The sequence below is a fragment of the Papio anubis genome, chromosome 2, assembly GCF_008728515.1.
Source record: "Papio anubis isolate 15944 chromosome 2, Panubis1.0, whole genome shotgun sequence".
Lineage (NCBI taxonomy): Eukaryota > Metazoa > Chordata > Mammalia > Primates > Cercopithecidae > Papio > Papio anubis.
In genome coordinates, this window is record NC_044977.1 from 90,347,617 (window position 1) to 90,372,083 (window position 24,467).

The 24,467-nt window shown below is 51.4% G+C and overlaps 2 protein-coding genes across 9 annotated transcripts in view; one reads left to right on the forward strand and one right to left on the reverse strand.

Annotated features, from left to right (window-relative positions):
* DAG1 (dystroglycan 1) overlaps positions 1–24,467 on the reverse strand; it is a 500,879-nt gene that overhangs the window by 28,548 nt on the left and 447,864 nt on the right. The window lies entirely within an intron of this gene.
* The window catches only part of BSN (bassoon presynaptic cytomatrix protein), a 113,578-nt gene continuing 112,691 nt past the window's right edge, over positions 23,581–24,467 (forward strand). Inside the window, exon 1 of the mRNA XM_021933911.2 lies at positions 23,581–23,804. Coding sequence (XP_021789603.2) covers positions 23,581–23,804 — 224 coding nt within the window. The remainder of the gene's footprint in view (positions 23,805–24,467) is intronic.

The window sequence follows — 24,467 nt, forward strand, 5'->3', positions numbered from 1 at the left end:
ACCACCATGCCTGACTAATTTTTGTGTTTTTAGTAGAGATGGGATTTTGCCATGTTGGCCAGGCTGGTCTCAAACTCCTGACTTCAAGTGATCCACCTGCCTCAACCTCCCAAAGTGCTGGGATTACAGGCGTGAGCCACCACGCCCAGCCAATAAGTGTGATTTTTATAGTTAAAAAAGATTTTAGAAGAAAAATATATTTAGTGTTTTTCATGAGTTTGAAGATACCCATGTTTACAGATATTTTAACATTTCTGATGTTTGATGGTGAGTGACAGGGTGGGAGATTCTTAATTAGATGATGGCACATCTTATAGTTGATGGAATGTGGTATCACAAAAGAAACACAATTTGCTGACCCTTAATGAGTGGCTCAGAGAGCAATTAGGAAATGATAACCCCGATAATAATAATTCCTTTTTTTTTTTTTTTTTTTTTTGAGATGGAGTCTCACTCTGGCACCCAGGATGGAGTGCAGTGGCATGATCTCAGTTCACTGCAACCTCCGCATCCCAGGTTCAAGCAATTCTTCTGCCTCAGCCTCCTGAGTAGCTGGGACTACAGGCACACGCCACCACACCCGACTAATTTTTGTATTTTTAGTAGAGACGGGGTTTTACCATGTTGGCCAGGCTGGTCTTGAACTCCTGACCTCAGGTGATCTGCCCACCTTGGCCTCCCAAAGTGCTGGGATTACAGGGGTGAGCCACCATGCCTGGCCCAATAATAACAACTCCTAACAATGTCAGTCATCTCATGGTTTAAAAATTTTTTTTTTTGAAATAAATACAGATGGGGTCTTGCTGTGTTGGCCAGGGTGGTCTCTAATGCCTCCTGGCCTCAAGCAATCCTCCCGAGCCTTGACCTCCCAAAGTACTGGGATTATAGGTATGAGCTACCATGCCCAGCTTTCCAATACGTTTTTGCTGAGTGTAGGAAATCTGTTTAAATTAGTTTAAAGGGGGGAAATTATCTAGTTTCTGATAAGGCTGCTGCTGCCTGACACCTGGGGACAAGCCTGGGGTCTCCTTTCCAAATCACTCAAGTACCTTGTCTTTTGGCAGGAGGAAGCTCAGGGAACCAGAGCCACTGGGGAACCCAGCAGTCATGGCTTTAGCTTTCCTGCCACAGGGGCGGATCCTCATGTGGGATGAGGATCCCAATGTGCCTCCCTACCAGCCCCCACCGCCCTTCACAGCACCCATGGAGGGCAAGGGCTCCCGTCCCAAGAACACGACCCCACACCGGTCACCTCCTCCCTCTGTCCCTCCTTAACCCGCAAGCGCCTGAGTGGAGGCAGGGTAGGGCAGGGGCCTGAAGACAACATGGTGTTGTCTGTGGAGACCGGTGGCCTGCAGACCATCGCCCACCGGAAGCCGACACCTGACCTAGCACGCACTGACACGGGCCTGGACAAGCCCGCCCTCTCTGGTCCTCCTAAACCCCAAAGCAGCTGGAGAGACTTTGGGGACTTTTTTATTTTTATTTTTTGCCTAACAGCTTTTGGTTTGTTCATAGAGAATTCTTCGCTTCGTTTTTGATGGCTGGCTCTGAAAGCACCATGTGGAGTGGAGGTGGAGGGAGCGAGGAACCATGAATGAACTCGCAGGCAGTGCCGGGTGGCCCCCTGGCTCTCTGCGTTTTGCCTTTAACACTAACTGTACTGTTTTTTCTATTCACGTGTGTCTAGCTGCAGGATGTAACATGGAAAACAGTAACTAAAGATTAAATTCAAAGGACTTTCAGAAGTTAAGGTTAAGTTTTTACATTTAATCTGCTGTTTACCTAAACTTGTATGTATAATTTTTGGGTGGGTATGGGGAATTGCTTTGCTAAAAATAAGCTCCCAGGGTGTTTCAAACTTAGAGAAGACCAAGGGACAGTATTTTTTATCAAAGGAATCCTATTTTTTCACACTACGTCAACTTGGTTGCTCTGATACTCCAGAGCCTGATTGGGGGCCTCCCGGCCCTGGCTCATGCCAGGTCCTTGGTGCTGGGTTTGCTCTCCCGCTGTTGCCAGGGGCTGGAAGCTGGAGGGGTCTCTTGGGCCATGGACATCCCCACTTCCAGCCCACGTACACTAGTGGCCCACCACCAAGGGGTCTTCATTTCCATGAAAAAGGGACTCCAAGAGGCAGCGGTGGCTGTGGCCCCCAACTTTGGTGCTCCAGGATGGGCCAGCTGCTTGTGGGGTCACCCGGGAGGTCGAAGGTCTCGACCACATCAACCTATTTTGTTTTACCCTTCTGTGCGTGCGTTGTTGGTTTTTTTTTTCCTCCTAAAAGGAATACCACGGTTTTTTGAAACACTCAGTGGGGGACATTTTGGTGAAGATGCAATATTTTTATGTCATGTGATGCTCTTTCCTCACTTGACCTTGGCCGCTTTGTCCTAACAGTCCACAACCCTACCCGGACCCACCCCATCCCTTTTCTCTGGCACTCCAGTCCCAGGCCTTGGGCCTGAACTACTGGAAAAGGTCTGGTGGCTGGGGAGGAGTGCCAGCAATAGTTCATAATAAAAAATCTGTGAGCTCTCAAAGCTAATTTTTTACTAAAGTTTTTATACAGCCTCAAATTGTTTTATTAAAAAGATTAAAAATGGTGATGCTTACAGCAGTTTGTACGAGCTCTTAGTGTTGATTCCATGGAACTGACGGCTTTGCTTATTTTGATTTTTTCCCCCTACTTTTCCTAATGTTTAAATTCTGGAATTACACTGGGGTTCTTTTGCCTTTTTTAGCAGAACATCCGTCCGTCCATCTGCATCTCTGTCCCATGACTCAGGGGCGCCCACTCTGCTTTGATTCTCCTGTGGAAGAAACCATTTTGAGCATGACTTTTCTTGATGTCTGAGAGTTATTTTGGGTACCTTTTAGGGAGGAATGCCTTTTGCAATAACGTATCCCTTCCCTGATTGAGGGTGGGTGGGTGGGTGGACCCAGGCTCCCTTTGCACACGGAGCAGCTACTTCTAAGCCATATCGACTGTTCTGCAGAGGATTGGTGTGTGCTGCCTCAGGAGGGGAGGGCTGAGAGGAGGGGAGGGGTCTCCGTCCTACTGTTCTCCAGAGGGCATTTCCCCTTGCGCCTTCTCCCACAGGGCCCAGCCCCTCTCCCCTGCCCCAGTCCCCAGGGGTACTCTGGATTGAGCAGTGCTCCTGTGGGGGAGCCTGTAAATGCAGGCTCAGTGGACCACTGGTGACTGGGCTCATGCCTCCAAGTCAGAGTTTCCTTGGTGCCCCCAGAGACAGGAGCACAAGTGGGATCTGACCTGGTGAGATTATTTCTGATGACCTCATCAAAAAATAAACAATTCCCAATGTTCCAGGTGAGGGCTTTGAAAGGCCTTCCAAACAGCTCCGTTGCCCCTAGCAACTCCACCATTGGGCACTGCCATGCAAGAGACGTGGCTGGCCCAGAATGGCCGGTTGCCATAGCAACTGGAGGCGATGGGGCAGTGAACAGAATAACAACAGCAACAATGCCTTTGCAGGCAGCCTGCTCCCCTGAGTGCTGGGCTGCTGATGGCCGCTGGACTCTGTGAGATGGAGAGCCAATCTCACATTCAAGTGTTCACCAACCACTGATGTGTTTTTATTTCCTTCTATATGATTTTAAGATGTGTTTTCTGCATTCTGTAAAGAAACATATCAAACTAAATAAAAGCAGTGTCTTTATTACAACGCTGTTGCCTCTGGGCATCTGTTTCCCTGGCATCTGGAAAGGTTCCTGGACATGAGGGGTTGGGGGCTCATGTGACAGAGCGAAGAGGAGACTCAGCCAGGTCCACTTGGGGTTGGCCCAGTGGCCTCCACGTAAGCCTTACCATTTCTGTGCTGGGAGGGCTGAGTGTGCACTCCAGAAACTGCCGACATGTAATGCCCCCTTTGCCCCTCTTCTGCCTGTGAGCCAGCTAAAACAAGTCTCCTTCATCCTCAGTCCCTCATCTGTAAGGGGTGGGGAATAGCAGAGAACCCAGTGAGACTGGCTGGGAAGGAGGATGGTGGGAAAGATGTCACAGGTTTTCTGCCCCAGAGTGGGTCAGCCCCTGTACCTCCTGGGTAGGGGTCCTTCAGGCCAGGTCTCTGAAGATGGGGACCTAGGGATGCCTCTGGCTGCAGCTCTACCCCAGCCCCTGCCCACATTGTCTTGTGGGCTTGGGAATGGCTAATCTCCCAGGTAGTCTCAAGGCAGGTTTGTGTTGGCCTCGGGGTGGGAACAATAGTTTCTGGCCAGGCTGCTCTGCCTTGGTTGACCTGTAGGTTCTGGGGGTTGGGGGTGACCTTCAGTGTCTGGCTTGCGATGGACAGGCCAGCTGGGTAGGCTGATCATGACTCAGTGCCCAGGAAGGGGCAGATGGGTTGTCCGAGGACACTGCCCGGAGTGTGGGCGGCAGGAGATGCAGCTGCTGTATTTCAAGGAGCAAAGGGGCAGAATCGAGTGATTGGTCACAGAACAACTGGTGCCTCTTCTGGGCTCAACTCTGCCATCACTGGCTCCTTACCATGCCCCCTGCTCCTCTGCTCAAAGCTTTCAAGACCCAGAGAGGCAGATAAGAGCTGAGTCCCAGGGTCGGGGGTTGTTGAAGGTCCAACTACTTGGAGTTAAGACCTGAATGTGCACCACGCTAAGCACTGGGAAAGGCTGTCCCCAGCACACACTTCACTCCCTAGGCCTAGCAGCAGGGGCCCAGGAAATTACCCCATCCTTACTCTCTTGACCTCAGGAGGTTTTGCTTAACATCTAACCTGAAGCCACTGGGTAATGAGTGGACTCACTGTTCTGAACTCAAGTAAGGGAATACTTGGTCTTGGCAGAGAACATTAAGGCCAGAAGGACCTCTGGCCTCTGCCCTGCCTTGCCTCCTTTGGGGGATGGGGGAATATACCCTCTTTAGCCCAGCAGACCCTTGACCCCTGGCACTCCTGCCAGATCCCTGTTCCTTGATTTGGATGAGGACTGCTCAGGTCTTTTAAGCTGGGGTTAGAGGGTCGTAGACAGGAGGGCAGGAAAGAAGGAACATCAGACCTGCAGGAATCTACCTTCCCACATTCCTCTAACCTGGAATGACTCTGGCCTGGCTTGGAGACAGTGCTGGTCTCAGAAAATTCTAGAGGAATCTGCATTTTCTCTTGGTGTAAAGGCACTGCCTTGGGCCTAGATCTTTGAGCTAGTCTTGGGATCAGGGCTGTTAGCTGGAAAATCCTGTGGTGTGTTTAGGCCAACCTGGCCTCTAGAATACCACCAGTTTGGGACCGGGAACGATAGCTCACAGCTGTAATCCCAGCACTTTGGGAGGCCAAGGCGGGCGGATCATGAGGTCAGGAGATGAGACCATTCTGGCCAACATGGTGAAACCCCGTTTCTACTAAAAAATACAAAAAAATTAGCTGGGCATGGTGGCAGGCGCCTGTAGTCCGGGCTACTCGGGAGGCTGAGGCAGGAGAATGGCATGAACCACGGAGGCGGAGCTTGCAGTGAGCTGAGATGGCGCCATTGCACTGCACTCTAGCCTGGGTGACAAGAGCAAGACTCTGTCTAAAAAAAAAAAAAAAAAAGGAAAAAAGAATACCACCAGTCTTGGGGGGACTGGAGGCTCCACACTATTTACCTCATTGCAGCCCACAGCCTTGCCTCCCCTTGTTGCCAACAGGTTGAACAAGCTCCTAGGAGAGGCCCTTTCCTAGCTCCCCTACAGCATAGAAGGCCCAATTCAAGCATCAGTCTTTCGAGAGTAAGCTTCATTTCTCTATTTCTTTTCTTTTTTTTTTGTTTTTTTTGTTTTGTTTTTTTAAGAGACTGAGTCTTGCTCTGTCGCCCAGGCTGGAGTGCAGTGGCATGATCTCAGTTCACTGCAACCTCAGCCTCCTGGGTTCTAGCAATTCTCCTGCCTCAGCCTCCTGAGTAGCTGGGACTACAGGTGCAAGCTGCCATGCCTGGCTAGTTTTTTGTATTTTAGTAGAGATGGGGTTTCACCATGTGGCCCAGGCTGGTCTCGAACTCCTGAACTCAGGCAATCCACCCGCCTCGGCCTCCCAAAGTGCTAGGATTATAGGCATGAGCCACTGCATCAGGCCTATTTCCCTCCCCTCCCCTCCCATTCCTTTCCTTTCCTTTCCTCCTTTTCTTTTCTTTCATTTTTTTTTTTTTTTTTTTGAGACAGTCTCGCTCTGTGGCCCAGGCTAGAGTGCAGTGGCGTGATCTTGGCTCACTGCAACCTCTGCCTCCCAGGTTAAAGCAATTCTCATGTCTCAGCCTCCCAAGTTGCTAGGACTACAGGCACGTGCTACCACACCCGGCTAATTTTTGTATTGTTTTTTGTCGAAATGGGGTTTCGCCATCTTGGCTAGGCTGGTTTCAAACTCCTGACCTCAAGTAAGTCATCATTCCACCTCGGCCTCCCAAAGCGCTGGGATTTCCTTTTTTTTTTTTTTTTTTTTTTTGAGACAGAGTCTTGTTCTGTTGCCCAGGCTGGAGTTCAGTGGCACCATCTTGGCTCACTGCAACCTCCGCCACCCAGGTTCAAGGGATTCACCTGCCTCAGCCTCCCAAGTAGCTGGGACTACAGGCGCGTGCCACCACGCCTGGCTCATTTTTTGTACTATTATTATTATTTTGAGACGGAGTCTTGCTTGCTCTGTTGCCCAGGCTGGTGCAGTGGTGCAGTTTCGACTCACTGCAAGCTCTGCCTCCCGGGTTCACGCCATTCTCCTGCCTCAGCCTCGCGACTAGCTGGGACTACAGGTGCCCGCCACCACGCCTGGCTAATTTTTTTGTATTTTTAATAGAGACGGGGTTTCACCATTTTAGCCAGGATGGCCTCGATCTCCTGACCTTGTGATCCACCCGCCTCGGCGTCCCAAAGTGCTAGGATGACAGGCGTGAGCCACCGCGCCTGGCCTGGGATTTCAATATCTTAAAAATCCAAATCCATTGGTGACTCTTTCCCTGTTTTGCTCACTTTCTTGACAACTACCTTGAGGCAAAGGGACTGAGGCCCAGAGAGGGCAAGGGAGTTAGTTGGTCCGGGTCTTGTGGCTAGTGTGAGGCGTGTTCAGTTCTAAGTGTGACCCAAACACTTTAGGTATTATTATTATTATTATTATTATTATTATTATTATTTTGAGACAGTGTCTTGCTCTGTCGGCCAGGCTGGAGTGCAGTGACGCCATCTGGGCTCACTGCAACCTCCACTTCCCGGGTTCAAGCGATTCTCCTGCCTCAACCTCAGGAGTAGCTGGGATTACAGGCATCCGCCACCACAGCCGCCTAATTTATATATATATTTTTTAGGCGGAGTCTCACCCTGTCGCCCAGGCTGGAGTGCCGTGGCGCAATCTCGGCTCACTGCAAGCTCCGCCTCCTGGGTTCACGCCATTCTCCTGCCTCAGCCTCCTGAGTAGCTGGGACTACAGGCGCCCGCCACCACGCCCGGCTAATGTTTTGTATTTTTAGTAGAGACGGGGTTTCACCATGTTGGCCAGGCTGGTCTTGAAGTCCTGACCTCAGGTGATCCACTCACCTCGGCCTCCCAAAGTGCTGGGATTACAGGCGTGAGCTACCGTGCCCGGCCATGTTTAATTCTGATCATGAAATTTTGTTCCTGTTGTAGAGCAGCAAAGAATTATTTGAAGCACCTATGGAGAAATGCTGGGTACCATTTCCCTGTGGGGAAGCTCCCATCAGCTGGAGTTCGGGAGTTCCTGCAGGAGGGGCCCTCCCAAGGACAGCCTAGGGCATGGGCAGCATGGAGAGCCGGTTGCTGGGGCCCTGGTTAGTAGCTTCACTACCCCTTTGGTGGCAATTATCCTAGAGTCTCAGTTCGGATCGGAGGAATTATTCCGTCCATGTACCGGTGAAGGCTCCGTGTGGCGAGACGCATGGCCTTGGGCAGGTTCGGGCTGGGGATAGGAAGATCTTCCAACCTTGGTAGTGGCTCCAGATGCCCCCCGGGTGAGCCCAGCAGAGTGGACTGCCAGCAACAGCTCTGTGCCGAAGAGGGAAACAGTGTCAGCTGCCTCCCAGGAGGTGGCGCCAGAGGATTAAGCCGCCGACGGTGGGCGGGGCTGAAGAGTCGCGCTGTGGGCGGGGCTAAGAACGCCGCCAGCTGCCGGAAAGCGCTAGCCGCAGGAGGCCGGCCGTGGGTCGAGCTGAGACGGCTCGGGAGTGGACGAAAGTCGCGGGCAGTGCGGGGCCGAGCGGGGCTGTGGGCAGGGCTAAGGCCGTGGGGCGGGCGGGGCGGAGCCCGCGAGTAGCCCAACCGCTGGCAGCCTGTCTGAGCGCAGCTGCGGGCTGGTGGTGTAACTAGACTTGTCTTCTGTCCACCACTGCCGCACAGCCCCTGAGGGCATCGGGGCGAGTGTAGCTGCAACCCGGGGAACCTGTGATTCGCCAGTGCCCTTCTCCCTGGGCAAGGGAAGCCGGCAGGCAATAAGAGGGGCGAGTCTGGGGCCCAGGCTTCCGCTCCCGAGACCCAAGTCAGCAAACCTTGAATTCAGAGATTGGGAACCAATAAGGAGCCCTCCTGTGCGCAGTCCCTCGCCTTAGCGTTTGCCTGCCTCCAGGCCCCGTGCCCCGCGGAGCCCAGCGAGTGACCTGCACACCGTATAGATAGAGCTCAGCGCTTACGGGAGGCTCTCTGTCTCTCCCTCCTCCAGCCAAAGAGCTCCTGAGGGCACCACCTAAGGGGGGTAGCCTGATAGGGTACTGTGAGATCTGGGAGGGTACTGGATGGAGATGAGGTGCCTCCACTTGTGTGATTGGATCCCCCTACTTGGCACTAGAAGCAGACGGGGGATGAGGCTGCTGGCGACTTACCCTTTCCCTGAGTGGGGGTACCCTGAAGCCGCAGGAAACACCTTTGCCAAAGCTGTCTTCACAGCTCCAGGCACGCATTGGGACAGCAGGGAACATGCAGTTGGGAGCTGGCCAGGGCCAGGGGTGAGGGTGCTGTTGTCTTCTGTCCGCATGGTGTCGCATCCTTAGGCTATAGAGGGCAAAACCAAGTTTGGGGCCTGCCAAAATGGTCCAGAGCTCACGCCAGACCAGCTCCCTTTCTAGGGAATTGGAACCAGTAGTCCAGGATCACTTCCCACTTCCATTGCAAAAGGTCTTGAGAGAGGCCAGGTGTAGTGGCTCATGCCTGTAATCCCAGCACTTTGGGAGGCCGAGGCGGGTGGATCACCTGAGGTTAGGAGTTCAAGACCAGCCTGGCCAACATGGTGATACCCCGTCTCTACTAAAAATGCAAAAACTAGCCAGGTGTGGTGGCACACGCCTGTAGTCCCAGCTACTTGGGAGGCTGATGCAGAAGAACTGCTTGAACCTGGGAGGTGGAGGTTGCAGTGAGCCGAGATCTCACCACTGCATTCCAGCCTGGGCGAAACTCTGTCAAAAAAACAAAAACAAAAACAAAAACAACAAAATCAACATTCAACTGGGACTTACTGACAATATAAAACCTAAACAGTTAATTTTCTTCTGCACTGTGGCCTGGCCATAGTACAAATTGAATAATGGCAGTTACTGGCCGGAAAGTGGCACTTTCAATCTCCAAATTCAATGCAATCTTTTTTTTTTTTTTTTTTTTGAGGTGGAGTTTCTCTCTGTCATCCAGGCTGGAGTGCAGTGGTACAATCTCAGCTCACTGCAACCTCTGCCTTCCACGTTCAGGAGATTCTCTTGCCTCAGCCTCCTTAGTAGCTGGGATTACAGGCATGCACCACCACACCCGGCTAATTTTTTGTATTTTTAGTAGAGATGGGGTTTCACCGTCTTGGCCAGGCTGGTCGCAAACTCCTGACCACAGGTGATCTGCCTGCCTCGGCCTCCCAAAGTGCTGAGATTACAGGTGTGAGCCACAACGCCCAGCCCAAGCAATCTTTTTTCTTTTTCTTTTCTTTTTTTTTTTTTTGAGATGGAGTCTTGCTCTGTCACCAGGCTGGAGTGCAGTGGCACAATCTTGGCTCACTGCAACCTCTGCCTCCCGGGTTCAAGTGATTCTCCTGCCTCAGCCTCCTGAGTAGCTGGGGCTATAGGCACATGCCACCATGCCCAGCTAATTTTTGTATTTTTAGTAGAGATGGGGTTTCACCATGTTGGCCAGGATGGTCTTGATCTCTTGACCTCATGATCTGCCCATCTCGGCCTCCCAAAGTGCTGAGATAACAGGCATGAGCCACCGCACCCGGCCCAGCCCAAGCAATTTTAACAATTTCTTACAATGAAATGGCAACTGGTCTGAGGTCCCCTATATCTAAGATTTCATGTATTTACACTCAAAACCTTCCCTCTATCAGTCTTGCTCCCTTCATCAAGTTTTACTGCTAAATGAAAACTCCCAGTCCCCTTTTCACCCCTCCCCTTCAGCCCCTGAAAGGAATTTTGACCCTGCTGAGGAATGTCCACCATATCTCCAGCCCCAGGCTCCCCAAGAGCCACCAGCACTATCGCCACCACCCTCATTGCCCTATCCTGCTGTCACTTGTTCAAAAAACAATCAGGGCTGGGTGTGGTGGCTCATGCCTGTAATCCCAGCACTTTGGGAGGCCGAGGCAGACAGATCACCTGATATCAGGAGTTCAAGACCAGCCTGACCAACATGGAGAAACCCCGTCTCTACTAAAAATACAAAATTAGCCCAGCGTGGTGGCACATGCCTGTAATCCCAGCTACTTGGGAGTCTGAGGCAGGAGAATCTCTTGAACCCAGGAAGCAGAGGTTGTGGTGAGCCGAGACTGCACCATTGCACTCCAGCCTGGGCAACAAGAGTGAAACTCTGTCTCAAAAAAAAAAAAAAAAAAAAAATCAGACCCTGGCCACCCTTTCCCTCTGCGAAGTAGCCGGGGCAGAAGGCATAGTCAGGGTTCATGTTACCTTTTCAATCTCAGACATGTTGGTGATTAAGAGGCTCCTTGACTCTTTTTCCACTGGCCCATCCCACTTCCGGAAGGAATTTCTTTATATTACTCAGTCATATAATCTTACTTGGCACGACATTTATGTTATCCACTCTCACCCCAGATGAGAAAGAGCACATTTGGCTAGCTGCTGAAGCCCATGCTGACACACTTAATCAGCAGAATACAGTCCATAATTCTGTTGCGGCCATTGCTGTTCCCCTAGCTGATCCCGAGTGAACTTACCAACAGGGGGACCCTGGCATCCAATGCCATAACCATATGGTCACTTGTCTCCTGGCTGGCATGGAAAAATATGCCCATAAGGCAGTAAATTATGAAAAAAATTAGAGAAATAACCCAAAGCCCAAATGAAAATCCAGTTCTTTTCCTATCAAGGTTATTAGAGACTATGCTCAAATACACAAAACTAGACCCTGAATCACAAGAGGGTCAAACCTATTTTCACTTACATTTCATTTCACAGTCAGCGCCAGATATCAGGAAACAGCTGCAAAAACTAGAGGAGGAACCCCAAACCCCACAAAGGGACCTTTTAAATCTGGCCTTCAAGGTCTTCAGCAACAGGGAGAAAGAACATAAAGTGCAAAAGGAGCAACAGGCTAAGATTAAATACCAGATGCTGGCCATTGCCCTCTAGAAGGAAAAATCACCTTCTCAGGGCCCTGGCATCTGTTTTTGATGTGGCAATCTGGGACATTGGGCAAAGGCCTGCCCACACCCATGACTTCCAACAAAGCCTTGCCCTATATGTGGCATATGGGGACGTTGGAAAATGGACCGCTCTCAACAAGAATGCCCTTCCCATTCAACAGCACCCTCCAGTCAGTCCCCAAACCCAACGCAGGGACACCTCTCCTCTTTGTTGGCACTAGTGGCCGAAGACTGATGGTGCCCGGGATTGCTTGTACCCATGCCATGTGAGTCTCCAGAACCCGGGGTAATTAGGATGGCATCTGGTAAGCCAATCTCCTTCTTACTGGATACTGGGGCAAGTTTCTCAGTTCTTCCAGCGTATGATGGACCCCTAAATTGTTCCCCCATTTCTGTAGTTGGGGTTGATGGCCACCCTACCACTCACTCTCAAACACCTCCATTATACCACACCTTATTCAATACTGCCTTTACTCACTCATTTGTAGTAATTCCACAGTGTCCTACACCTCTTATTAGAAGAGATATACTCAATAAATCTGGGGCCACATTACAATTGAATGCCCTACCTCAGGTGCCTGCATACTTGCTCCTTTGCCAGCCAGAAAACAATGAAGCCCAAACCCAGTCCTCAACAATTTCAGTCCAAGGGGTTAGCCCAATGGTATGGGACACTTCTCAGCCCACTGTTGCCATATACCACCAGCCATTTCTAATAAAGCTTAAGGACCCCTCCCAAATTGTTTCACAACCCCAATATCCCCTCAGTCAGGCTGGACTTAAGGGAATAAAACCCATCATCACAGGTTACTAAAAGGTGGCATTTTGACAACCACCAATTCCCCCACTGCAGCAAAATTAAATGGCATAGCTCCCTGGATACATTTCTCAAAACTTAAAAGGGCTCCTCCTCTTAAACTCAACATGTCTCAATTTTTTTGTTTTCTTACAGGACCCAACAAACTCAAGATCACTTGACTCCCCACAATTCTTTAACCTCCAACTCTTCCAGTAATTTTATTTGCTGCCTTGTAGAAGACCTTTCCTGGTATCCAGGCTCCCCCGACCCCTCATAATTTATTTCTCCTCCTTTCATGAGGTATGGCTGCAGGAAACTTTTGCAGATTACACCCCATCTCAAATATCCTTTTTTTTCTTTTGTTCTTTGTCTCCTTCTAGTACCACTCTTTCCTTTTACTTAAACCATACCTTGCAGCTATCTTACAACTTACTAAAATAGGCCAACTTAGGCTCCACAGACCTCTGTTGGGTCTGCATGCTGCCGTTGTCCCCAATATACCATTATCTCCCTGGACCTTTAGAAGCCTGGGCCAATTCCTTGGCAACCCTCACCATTACCAAAACTACCTTAGGATCTGCATTCTGGGAACGAAGTACAAATCCTGTCACAGTCATAGCCGAAAAGGCACGTTAGGCCGTTCTCAAACAACTAACAACTTTATCCCCTATCCAAAGTCACGTGGTTACAGGACCTGTGGGAACCACCACTCTACTCACTACTCAGGCTCCTATATGTTTCACCTGCTTCTTAAACGGAGTTCCAGTAGGGTCTTTAAAATGCTCGGACTGTAACCTCCCTCTTTCTTTCTCTCTCTCACACAACAGAGTCTAGTTATTCCTCTACAACAGGAGGAAGTGACCCATTCTCATCAGTGACCCAACTCATCAGCCATAGCCACTCCCCCTTACCCCTTCAGATTTTCTCTCCCTACATATAATAACGCTTATGAATGTAACCAAGGGTCAGATTTTTTTTTTTTTTTTTTTTTTTTTGGAGATGGAGTCTTTCTCTGTTGCCCAGACTGGAGTGCAGTGGCGCAATCTTGGCTCACTGCAACCTCCGCCTCCCAGGTTCAAGCAATTCTCCTGCCTCAGCCTCCCAAGTAACCAGTATTACAGGCACCCACTACCACTCCTGGTTAATTTTTGTATTTTTAGTAGAGACGGGGTTTCACCATGTTGGCTAGGCTGGTTTTGAACTCCTGACCTCAAGTGATCCACCCACCTCGGTCTCCCAAATTGCTGGGATTACAGGCGCAAGCCACTGCACTCAGCCTCAAGGGTCAGATTTTTGCAGTGAGTGAAGGCCAGCTAATACATTGCCTTTATTCAATATCTATGGTAGACATGAAAAATCCAAATGCCAACTTCTTCCCCTTCCGGGTCCAACCCGATTCTTTCTCGATTCATCTGAACACAAACTATTCTCAGAAATACCTTTGGTAACTCATTACCCCCTTCTCCAACTATTAACCGATACCCACCTAGCTTCCTCCTTTGTGTCATTTGAACGGGAAGGAGGATCAGGTCGGGATGCCTCAAACTACCACCTGTTATTTTAAGCAGATGTTGCTGCCTGTCTAGCCCCCTCCAGCCCTTATTTCTTCTTATGTTGACATAATTTCTACAGCTGTCTGTCTGCTAATTGGACTGGAACTTGCACTTTGGCTTAGTTACGCCTCCCTCGTCTGTTGCCACAAAGGACCAAGAATTTCTCCTCCCACCACACACACACACACATACACACACACGTGTGCGCGCACCAAAATAAAAAGGGCAATCCAGCTAATTCCAATCCTCGCTGCTCTTGGAATCTCTTCTGCAATAGGCTTTAGTTCTGCAAGTTTATAGCTTTTTCAGTTCCCCTGTCTACCCAACTAAAGGAGGGACTAATGGAAATAGCAACTCAACTGGATCATATATAAGATCAAATAAACTCCCTTGCAGCAGTAGTACTTCAAAACCATAGGGGACTAGACATCCTCACTGCAAAAAAGGGAGGTCTATGCCTCTTCCTGCAAGAAGAATACTGTTTCTTTCTTTTCTTTCTTTCTTTCTCTCTCTCTCTCTTTCTTTCTTGCTTTCTTTTTGAGACGAACTTTCGCTCTTGTTGCCCAGGCTGGAGTGCAATAGCATGATCTTGGCTCACTGCAACCTTTGCCTCCTGGGTTCAAGCGATTCTCCTGCCTCAGCCTCCCAAATAGCTGGGAGTACAGGCATGTGCCACCATGCTGGGCTAATTTTGTATTTTTAGTCGAGACAGGGGTTCTCCATATTGGTCAGGCTGCTCTCAAACTCCTGACCTCAGGTGATCTGCCTGCCTCAGCCTCCCAAAATGCTGGGATTACAGGCATGAGCCACAGTGCCCAGCCAAGAATGCTGTTTCTTTACAAACAAATCTAGCTTGGTAAAAGAAGGAATATCCAAACCTAGATTGCAGAACGTCTACCCAAACAACTCGCCAATAACTTTTTCGGTTCTTTCATCCCTTGGGTACTCCTTTTCGTCAGCCCTTTCATTGTTTTCACCCTGCTTGCTAAACTGTTTTCTTTTTTTTCTTTCTTTCTTTCTTTTTTTTTTTTTGATACAGAGTCTTGCTCTGTCGCCTGGGCTGGAGCGCCTTGCTCTGTCGCCTTGCTCTGTCGCCTGGGCTGGAGCGCGGTGGCTCGATCTCGGCTCACTGCAAGCTCCGCCTCTGGGGTTCATGCCATTCTCCTGCCTCAGCCAGTAGCTGGGACTACAGGCGCCCGCCACCACGCCCGGCTAATTTTTTGTATTTTTAGTAGAGATGGGGTTTCACCGTGTTAGCCAGGATGGTCTCAATCTCCTGACCTCGTGATCTGCCCACCTCAGCCTCCCAAAGTGCTGGGATCACAGGCGTGAGCCACCATGCCCGGCTGCTAAATTGTTTTCAAAAGTTCATTTTAGAAACAGTTACTTTTTTTTTTTTTTTTTTTTTTTTTGAGACGGAGTTTTGCTCTGTCGCCCAGGCTGGAGTGCAGTGGCAGGATCTCGGCTCACTGCAAGCTCCATGCCTCCGGGAGTTCGCCATTCTCCTGCCTCAGCCTCCCGAGTAGCTGGGATACAGGCCACCTCGCCTGGCTAGTTTTTTGTATTTTTTAGTAGAAGTTGAAGGGGTTTCACCGCTTTGTAGCCAGGATGGTCTCGATCCTCCTGACCTCGTGATCCGCCCGTCTCGGCCTCTAAAGTGCTGGGACCGGGAGGCGGTACGGCAGCCCGACTGGAAACAGTTAGCCTTCCAATTGCTCGGAGGCCTGCACCACAATGGGACATATAAAGGTGGCATTCCGCCGCCACACCAACAACGAATGACTTCATCACCAGAGGAAGGCTACCTCCCCCGACACCATCACCCCTAAACCAGCAGGAAGCAGTCAGAACGAGTAGCTGCCCCTCTGCTAAAAACCCTATCCAAAGAGATAATTAAAACAAAGAGGGGGAGAATATGAGGACTAACAATAGTTATGCCATTTTACAACCTTGGCTACTGTGTTCTCAGAAACAAAGCAAATGTCAACCCTGCCTATAGCTTCAACAGAGCATAACGGCCCTAACTACATCTACCCCCAGCTGGAAAAGTCCACAACAGTCCCAGCCAGCCAGCACTTCCCCAACCCCTCCCCAACAGAAACTTTGTTACAAAAGCCTCAGCTTGTCATGATCAGAGCCAGATGCTGACTGCCAGGCAGACTCCTGACTGGGACCCCTTGCAGGCTTATTTCTGTAAATAAACCTGTTTGGCTGTTTAGTTGCCTCCTGTCTTTTGCTCTCTTCCTATGCATCTTCCTAACAGTTTCCTGGAGGGATGCTGAAGATGTGTATTCCTGGGCTTCTTTGAGGAGCACATGGTATGCTTGGGGCAGGGGGCAACTCTGCCTTCCTGTGTCTAATGTAATGATTAGAATGCATATGAGAGGTTGAAGGGGTACTGAGTGTGACCCCAGTGGCTCTGACTCAGCAATCACTGTGCCCCAAACCCTGTCCTGGGTTCAGGCAGCACATGAAGCTTACTCCTGGAACTCCATCCTCCTCAGAGAGGCTCGTGATCATGCAGGGCTAGGAGAGGGATGTGTCAACCCTGTGAGCCCCAAGAAGATCCCTAGAGCAGAGCTGGAGATGGAAGGTGGGCCTGGTTGGAATCTCAGCTGAATATGTGGCCTTTCTTGTTCTCTTGGTAGCAGATGATGTCCTTTGCCCAGCCTTAATAGGAATTCTCAGTCTGCACTGCCAGCTCATTGTCAGAAAGACTGCTTTCTCAGAAAGCTGATGTCCATTCCAGGCCTTCCAGCTGGAGGGGTTAATAATACATACATAGCTGTCGTAACCCAGATGTGGCTACCTGACTGATACCTGCTACCACCCAGCCCAGAACCTGGAGGAGCCAAGAGGGGTTCTCCTCAGACAACCCTGATGCCTGAGTATGACTTTAGTGCTCATGGCCTGGCCTGGTGATGCTGTGACCACACCCACCACTACAGGACAGGGCAGTGGTCCTGTATTGAGGGCCAGAAGTCAAGTCCTCCAGGTTCAGGGCCTGGTTTGAGCAGCAGACAGGCAAAGGCCAGACTTTGAAATCACAAGCTCAGTGAGGGCAGAAGGGTTTAGCAGTCTTGGCTTCTGCTGTATCCTGGGGGCCTGGCACAGTGCTGTCCTCATCCTAGAGCTCAAAAAGTGCCAATTTTTTGTTTGTGAGACAGTCTCGCCCTATTGCCCAAGCTGGAGTGCAGTGGCATGATCTCAGCTTGCTGCAACCTCTGCCTGCCGGTCTCAAGTGATCCTCCTGCCTCAGCCTCCTGAGTAGCTGTGACTACAAGCTTATGCCACCACACCTGGCTAATTTTGTATTTTTTGTAGAGATGGGTTTCACCATGTTGTTAGGCTGGTCTTGAACTCCTGGGCTCAAGCCATTTGCCCACCTCAGCCTCCCAAAGTGCTGGAATTACAGGCATGAGCCACCATGCCTGGCCCTATGGACCTTTCTCCTTGCCACAAGGCTCTTGCTTCACTATCAGAGACTCACTCTCTATCCCATTCTGTCTATCTTTCCTGGAAGGCAGAAGCTTTTCCAGTGGCTTCTGGGAGCTCCCTGGGCACTTGGTAAAGATGATAGAACAAACAAGCCCCTACTACAATCCATTCTGATTAGGACAGAGATAGAGCTCAGTGGAGAGAGTGGCTATGTCCCATGGCCTGAGATTCCTGATGGTAAAGGGTGATTCTCAGAAATGTCCTTGGGTTTGCAGTAGAAGAACCACAGAGGAGTCAGGAGGTAGGGACCTCTCTGACAGACTTCCCTAAAGACATGCAGAACTGAGTCTGATGGAGGGGCTGAGCAAGCTGCCCCTTCCCATGAGCAGTCAGAGTCATGCCTGAACTGCTGTTGTCTGGGGTGGGACATCTGGGCTGGTCAGGAGAGGGCATAAGTGCATGACTTTCCACCCGGGCCTGTTCTCCCCCAATCTACGAAACAGAGATAGATGGGGACAGGATCACAATAGAGATTCTGGTGACATTTTCTGTAGTTTATTGGAAACAATTTGTGTGCCTATCGCTGTCTTCCTGCAAACAGAGCTCCTCAAGGGCAGGTCTCACAGTCTTCTCTGGGCCTGGCATTATGTAGGAGTCAGGTATGCGCCGGCTGAAGGGGGATGAGCGCATGCATGCATGAGACAGGCAAAGCCAGCCCAGAGGCTTGTCTGGGGGAACACAAAGGGACAAGGGATGCAGGATTTTTTTTTTTTTTTTTTGAGATAGAGTCTTGCTCTGTCGCCCAAGGTACAGTGCAGTGGTGTGATCTCAGCTCATTGCAACCTCCGCCTCCCGGTTTCAAGTGATTCTCAGGCCTTAGCTTCCTGAGTAGCTAGGAGTACAGGCGCCTGCCACCGTGCCTGGCTAATTTTTGTATTTTTAGCAGAGATGGGGTTTCATCATCTTGGCCAGGCTGGTCTCGAACTCTTGACCTCGTGATCCGCCCGCCTTGGCCTCCCAAAATGCTGGGATTACAGGCGTGAGCCCCCACACTCGGCTGGGATGCAGTATGTTTTGACTTGCATGCCTACGACTTGGAGGAACCGTGTCTTCATTATTTTTTCTTGTCATAACAAACCTTCAGAATCATGTAACTCTAATAGCAATGGGCCTTAATTAGCTTTCTCGGGAGCAATGCATGGGTGGTGGGGTTAGGCTGGTGGTAAACATTTCTGACAATTTTTTACCAACTTTTTTCACATAATGCAAGCAAAGAGTTGCAAATTGCAACAGTAAAGGAATTATGTAGGCAAGGCATCAAGCAAATTCTGTACCTTCCAGGCTTATTCCTTTCTCCTGCTTTCCCAAGGGCCATGGCCAGCTTAAGACCTCAGTATACCAATGAGGTTGTCCAGGCCAGCCCAGGTGGGCTGCTGAGCAGAATGAAGATACAATCACTTGTTTGTAGCCTCATGCCAGCCTAAGGCTTGCTTAGGGAACCGCCTTATTCTCTATGTTAGTGGGCAGTGCCAACAAACCTCGGCCAGGAAAGAAAACCTCTGTTTCTTTGGGCTTCCTTCCTTCCTCTTCAGTTCTGTTTCTCTCTCCCAAAGAAGGAACGGGGCAGGGAGCCAATTTCCTGAGTCGCTTCTCATTGGGAAGTGAGACAGGCCTCAGCAGCACTTTAGCAAAAAGAAGGGTGCAGAGTTCAAGGAGCCTTGTAGACAGGAGCCAGCTCTCTCAGCCTCTCTGGAATAGTCCAAAGTCCATGGCACTATATCCTCTAGATGTAGCCTATCCTGTGTCATCCTTCTCTATTGTCTTCCTCCTCTGATCTCTCTGATGCCTACTCTTGCCTGCAAAGTTTGCCATTCTTCTTCACCCCCATAGACATCTTCATCTTTGGATCTGGTGCCTCCCCATGGAGGCTGCCATGCTGAAAGGATCAGCCCAGGGTAAACTGGACTTATGGGGAAGCAGGGAAGAGTCTGAGCTCTACCTGTTCTCCCCTTCTTGGGGATGACCTGCATGGTGCTTTGCCCATGGCACAGCTGGCCTCTGGGTGTAGTTCCTAAGGTCCTGTCATCTCTTCATTCTTCCACGATTTGCCTTCTGGTGACTAATCATTTCCACTAATCCCAGCAGTGGGCTGACTCTGATTGGGCCTTTTCCCACCTGAATTTTTTGTTTCATTTTGTTTTGTTTTTTTGAGACAGGGTCTTGCTCTGTCACCCAGGTGGGAGTGCAGGGGCACCATCACAGCTCACTGAAGCTTCGACCTCCCAGGCTCAGGTGATCTACCCACCTTAGCCTCCCAAGTAGCTGGGACTACAGGTGCATGCCACCATACCCAACTAGTTTTTGTATTTAGTAGAGAAAGGGTTTAGCCATGTTGCCCAGGCTGGTCTCAAACTCCTGAGCTCAAGCAGTCCACCTGCCTTGGCCTCCCGAAGTGTTGGGATTACAGGAGTGAGCCACTGTGCATGACCCTGGATGGTTTTTTGTTGTTGTTATTGTTTTCTGATTCCATTTTCCCTCTGGTCTTCTGCAAGTGTCTGAGAGCATAGGCTGGAGAAGCAAGCTGGGGGGTGTCCGTCAGTTCCATTTAGGCATGTGGATTGATTGTCCTCTCATCTGGCCATCTCCAAAATGGCTGCCATGTGTCACATGTTATGCTGAAGTGGGAAGATATTTCAGCAAGTGAAGCTTAGGGGACTGGGAAAATCCTGCAGGGTTTCTAGGTCCATCCTGTCCCTGGTGGGGCAGCAGTTGGACCCAGGAGGAAGCGATACTTGACATACCACACAGCTGGCTTGCACAAACTGAAAGGTTTGTTTATTCATTTGTCATAAAGCACAGTCAACCCTAGTGAATTCTTCTGGATGAGTGAAGACAGCTCATCAACAACCCCTCCATGAGGAGAAACTAAATGCAATCCCAGCACTCTCCCTGTTACTTATTAGGTCAGCAGCTAAAGCCAAAGATCTCTCTGGGTGTTTTTAAGCCTGGTGATTGGTGGACCCCTTAGAGGCACAGGTGAGGGAAATGCTCAGAGCGTCGTGGAGAATCCAGCACAACCATCAGCCTCAGAGGGCCTGCTGAAGGCCAGCCCAGGGGATAGGACCAGTCAGACAAGGTCCTGCTGTTGAGGAGCCCCAGTCTAGATCAAGAGGAGGTAAATAGCCTCTGGGACAGTGAATGAAAATGGGAGATTGAATCAGAGCCCCAGATAACCAGAGGCCAACACCATCCCATGGTCCGTAGGAGTCCCTGGGCTGAATGTTAGGGGTGAATGAACACAGGGCAGGCATGTTCCTGGGGATGCTCCTCAAAGGAAACAGAACTGGGAGAGTTTGAGAGGAGAGGAGGGGCACCTCTAACCTACATTTTCAGGTCCTCCTGGGTCCACTGTGCTGTGCCCTTTGTCACCAAGGCAGCAGAGACCCTGGAGGTCTGCTAACAGCCAGGAATCCACTCTGAGGAGGGCAACTCCCCAGGCCTGCAGGCTGGGTAGAGCTAATTAACCACACAGGAACCAGAGGCATGTTGATTTAAATCTGTGGAAAGCCATAGCTCCTGTGGTTTCTACAAAAACAAAAAATAAACATCCTTTCCCCTATTTCAAGTAGCCCAACCCACACTGACTGGGGTCTGTGAAGGTATAACAGCCTGGGTTGGGACAAGGTCAGGCCACTGGCCTGCCCATAATGTTTGTGAGCATATTCTTCCCCAGGAGGAAATATGTGGCACAAGACTGCCACATCCCAGACCAACACCAGGGAGACAACTAATAACAGAGTTGTCATATATGTGCCAGTCACTTGTCCTGGTGTTGTACCTACATCAGCCTGGGTGCACTGACTCATGCTCATAATCCCAGCACTTTGGGAGGCTAAGGTGGGTGGATCACCAGAGGTCAGGAGTTCAAGACCAGTCTGGCCAACATGGTGAAATCCTGTCTCTACTAAAAATACAAAAACTAGCCAGGAGTGTTGGTGGGCACCTGTAATCCCAGCTACTAGGGAGGCTGAGGCAAGAGAATCATTTGAACCCGGGAGACGGACGTTGCAGTGAGCTGAGATCGCACCACTGAACTCCAGCCTGTGTGCTGGGTGACAGAGCGAGAATCTGTCTCAAAAAAAAAAAAAAAGAAAAAAGAAAAAAATTAAGTATCTACATCAGCCACTCCACCCTTACAATCCCTCATATTCGAGGAGCTACTAAGATTCTAACTTTGCAGAATAGGAAATGGAGGCTCAGTGAGCCTAAGTCAGTTGCCAAGGGTCCTATCAGGGCTGAGATGTGGACTCTTTTGGAGCCTAAATGTGCACATGTAGTCACCACTCACGAAGCTGTATCAAACATCCTGCAGCACAGGAGGAAACACGGCAAGGACCATCATCTGCAGGAAGAGAGGCTCTCTTCATCCTAGGTCATTCCAGAGGGGCCAGGCAGTTTAGCGCAAAAGACAGGAGGTATAAAGTCAGGAGAAAGTGTCAGGAAGTGGGGGCTCTGCATTTCCTCTTTCTCTTACTTGCTCCATCCCAGAGGCCAGGGGTGGAGGGGGAGCAGCTTGGAGGGCACAGGGGAAGGCCCAGGGAGGGTCCTGGCTCCTCCTCACCAGAACTGACACAGCCACCAGTCTGCCCAGCAGGCTGGCTATCAGCATTCATTGGGATCCCTGGATTATTCTAGGTTCAGTTAGAACTGCTTACACCCGGCCGGGAGCGGTGGCTCAAGCCTGTAATCTCAGCACTTTGGGAAGCCGAGACGGGCGGATCACGAGGTCAGGAGATCGAGACCATCCCGGCTAACCCGGTGAAACCCCGTCTCTACTAAAAAATACAAAAAACTAGCCGGGCGAGGTGGCGGGCGCCTGTAGTCCCAGCTACTTGGGAGGCTGAGGCAGGAGAATGGCGTAAACCCGGGAGGCGGAGCTTGCGGTGAGCTGAGATCCGGCCACTGCACTCCAGCCTGGGCGACAGAGCGAGACTCCGTCTCAAAAAAAAAAAAACAAAAAAAAGAACTGCTTACACCCTATGTGATATATTCCACAACATTAGGAGAATTAAATGGGTTTGTAAAATGGGTTCAAGTTACTCAAGCCTTTCTACACAGTCATGATTTATGAAGCCAGAGATGAACTGGAATATAGGCTGCATTTCCTAGGAAATATTCTCCCATAGGAAAGTACAGGCTTGTGTGAGAAGCCACCAAAGCACACAATCCTGAGTAGTGGGCAGACACCGGTTGTAAATGTGAGGCAGCGGGGAAGTAATTCGGAAAGCTCTCAGGATAATGCAGAGGCAACATTATCCTGAGAGACAGTCCTGGGATCCACAGCTCCAGGCCTGAGAACCATAAACTCCTCTTCTCCATTCCCCAAGGTCACTCTCCCAGGGCTGACTGAGGTGGCCTCCCAGCTGGCTTCACGCAGCCCTGTCACACCCTCCATCTGTGCCCGGGGCACTTCCTGAGACTCCAGTTCCTCAGTGTGAATCCCAGATGGTTCCCATCACCATCTGGATAAAGGTTCCACTCCCCAGCTGGCCTTAGAGACCCTCACAATCCGGCCCGACCACCAAGCACCCTCCCTCTCCTTCCCTCTACGACCTCGCATCTCTGAACACACTTGTTCCTCTGCCTTCCCAACTCCTATGCATCCTTTGAGCCATCCTTGGGCCCCTCTCCTCTCCGAGGCCTGTCGTCACGACGTCTGCCCGCTGTGGCACTCCAGTTACCCGGAGGAGAGTTGCTACTCTCGAGTTCACCGAGGCGGAAAGCGCCCCCGGCTCCAAAGCAGGGCTCAGCGCGACGACCCCGAGGCCGCTTCTAGTGGCAGGTGCCCCTCCTCACAGGGCCCTCGCAGCGATCCCGCCGGGCCCCGCCCAGCTCCTTCTCAGCACGCGACAGCCGCGTGGGTCCTGGACAGCGCATGCGCGGGCGCCGGCGGCCGTTTCCCAGCACCCGGAGGCTGGCGCGTGGACACACGTCCTAGCGGGCTGGCGGGAGCGCGCACGGGGGGAGGGGGCGTATTCAGGGACGGGGGCCGCGAGACGCGCATGCGCAGCGGCAGGCGGCGGCGCGAGCCGAGCTGGGAGATGGCGGCGGCGGCGGCGGCGGCGGCGCCGAGAGTGTGAGCACTGCCAGGCAGCCGCCGGCCCGGGCGCAGCGCGAGCCCGACCCCGCCCGCCCGCCTGCCCGCCTGCCCGCCATGGGCAACGAGGCCAGCCTGGAGGGCGGCGCTGACGACGGGCCGCTGCCGCCCGGAGGCGCCGGCCCCGGTCCCGGCCCCGGCCCCGGCCCCAGCCCCGGCGCAGGAAAGCCTCCTTCAGCACCGGCCGGCGGCGGACAGCTCCCCGCGGCTGGAGCAGCGCGGTCGACCGCTGTACCACCAGTCCCTGGCCCCGGCCCCGGCCCCGGCCCTGGCCCGGGCAGGTAAGCGCGTGTCTCGGCGCCCGGGGGGCGGTGAGCTGCAGCCTGAGGCCGGGGCCCGGGCCCAGGATCCCGCGATCTAGTGTGGACAGCGAGGTTCGACGTCCGGCCGCACTTTGAACCCTGCCGGACTGGTGTGAACTGGGTGGTCGCGGGAAGCGGCCCTTCCTTTCCAGCTGCCCCGCTTTGGCGTGGCAGGATGACGAGCGCAGGGTCAGTCGGGGCCTGCAGACCGTGACTCCGTCACGAACCCCAAATTCGTTTCTCCCCAACGCTCGGGCCTGACCGCTCAGGAGGGGCTTATGTAACCTTAGCCTGGTCCCTCCGCACAGGGGAGCAATGGGATGGAAAACGTCCTCCCTGTCTGCTGGTGTCTGCATGTGTCCATTGTGCTGGGCCGAGGAAAGAGCACAATGGGAGTGGCTGTCAGGGAAGATAAGTGTCACTGCGAGGAACAGAGAGATGAAAATAGTTGAACCATGAACTTGGTCTTGGGCTTTCCTTGGGCATTTAGTGGCTGTAATCACCTTTGGGGGAAAGGAAAATTGCCCACTGGACACCAAGAGGTGCTTATTTAGGCCCAACAATACTAATAGGATCATGTGCTTTCACCAAGGTTTAGGGAAACATTTTGGGGTGAAGCAAAAATGCTATTGAGTCATCCAG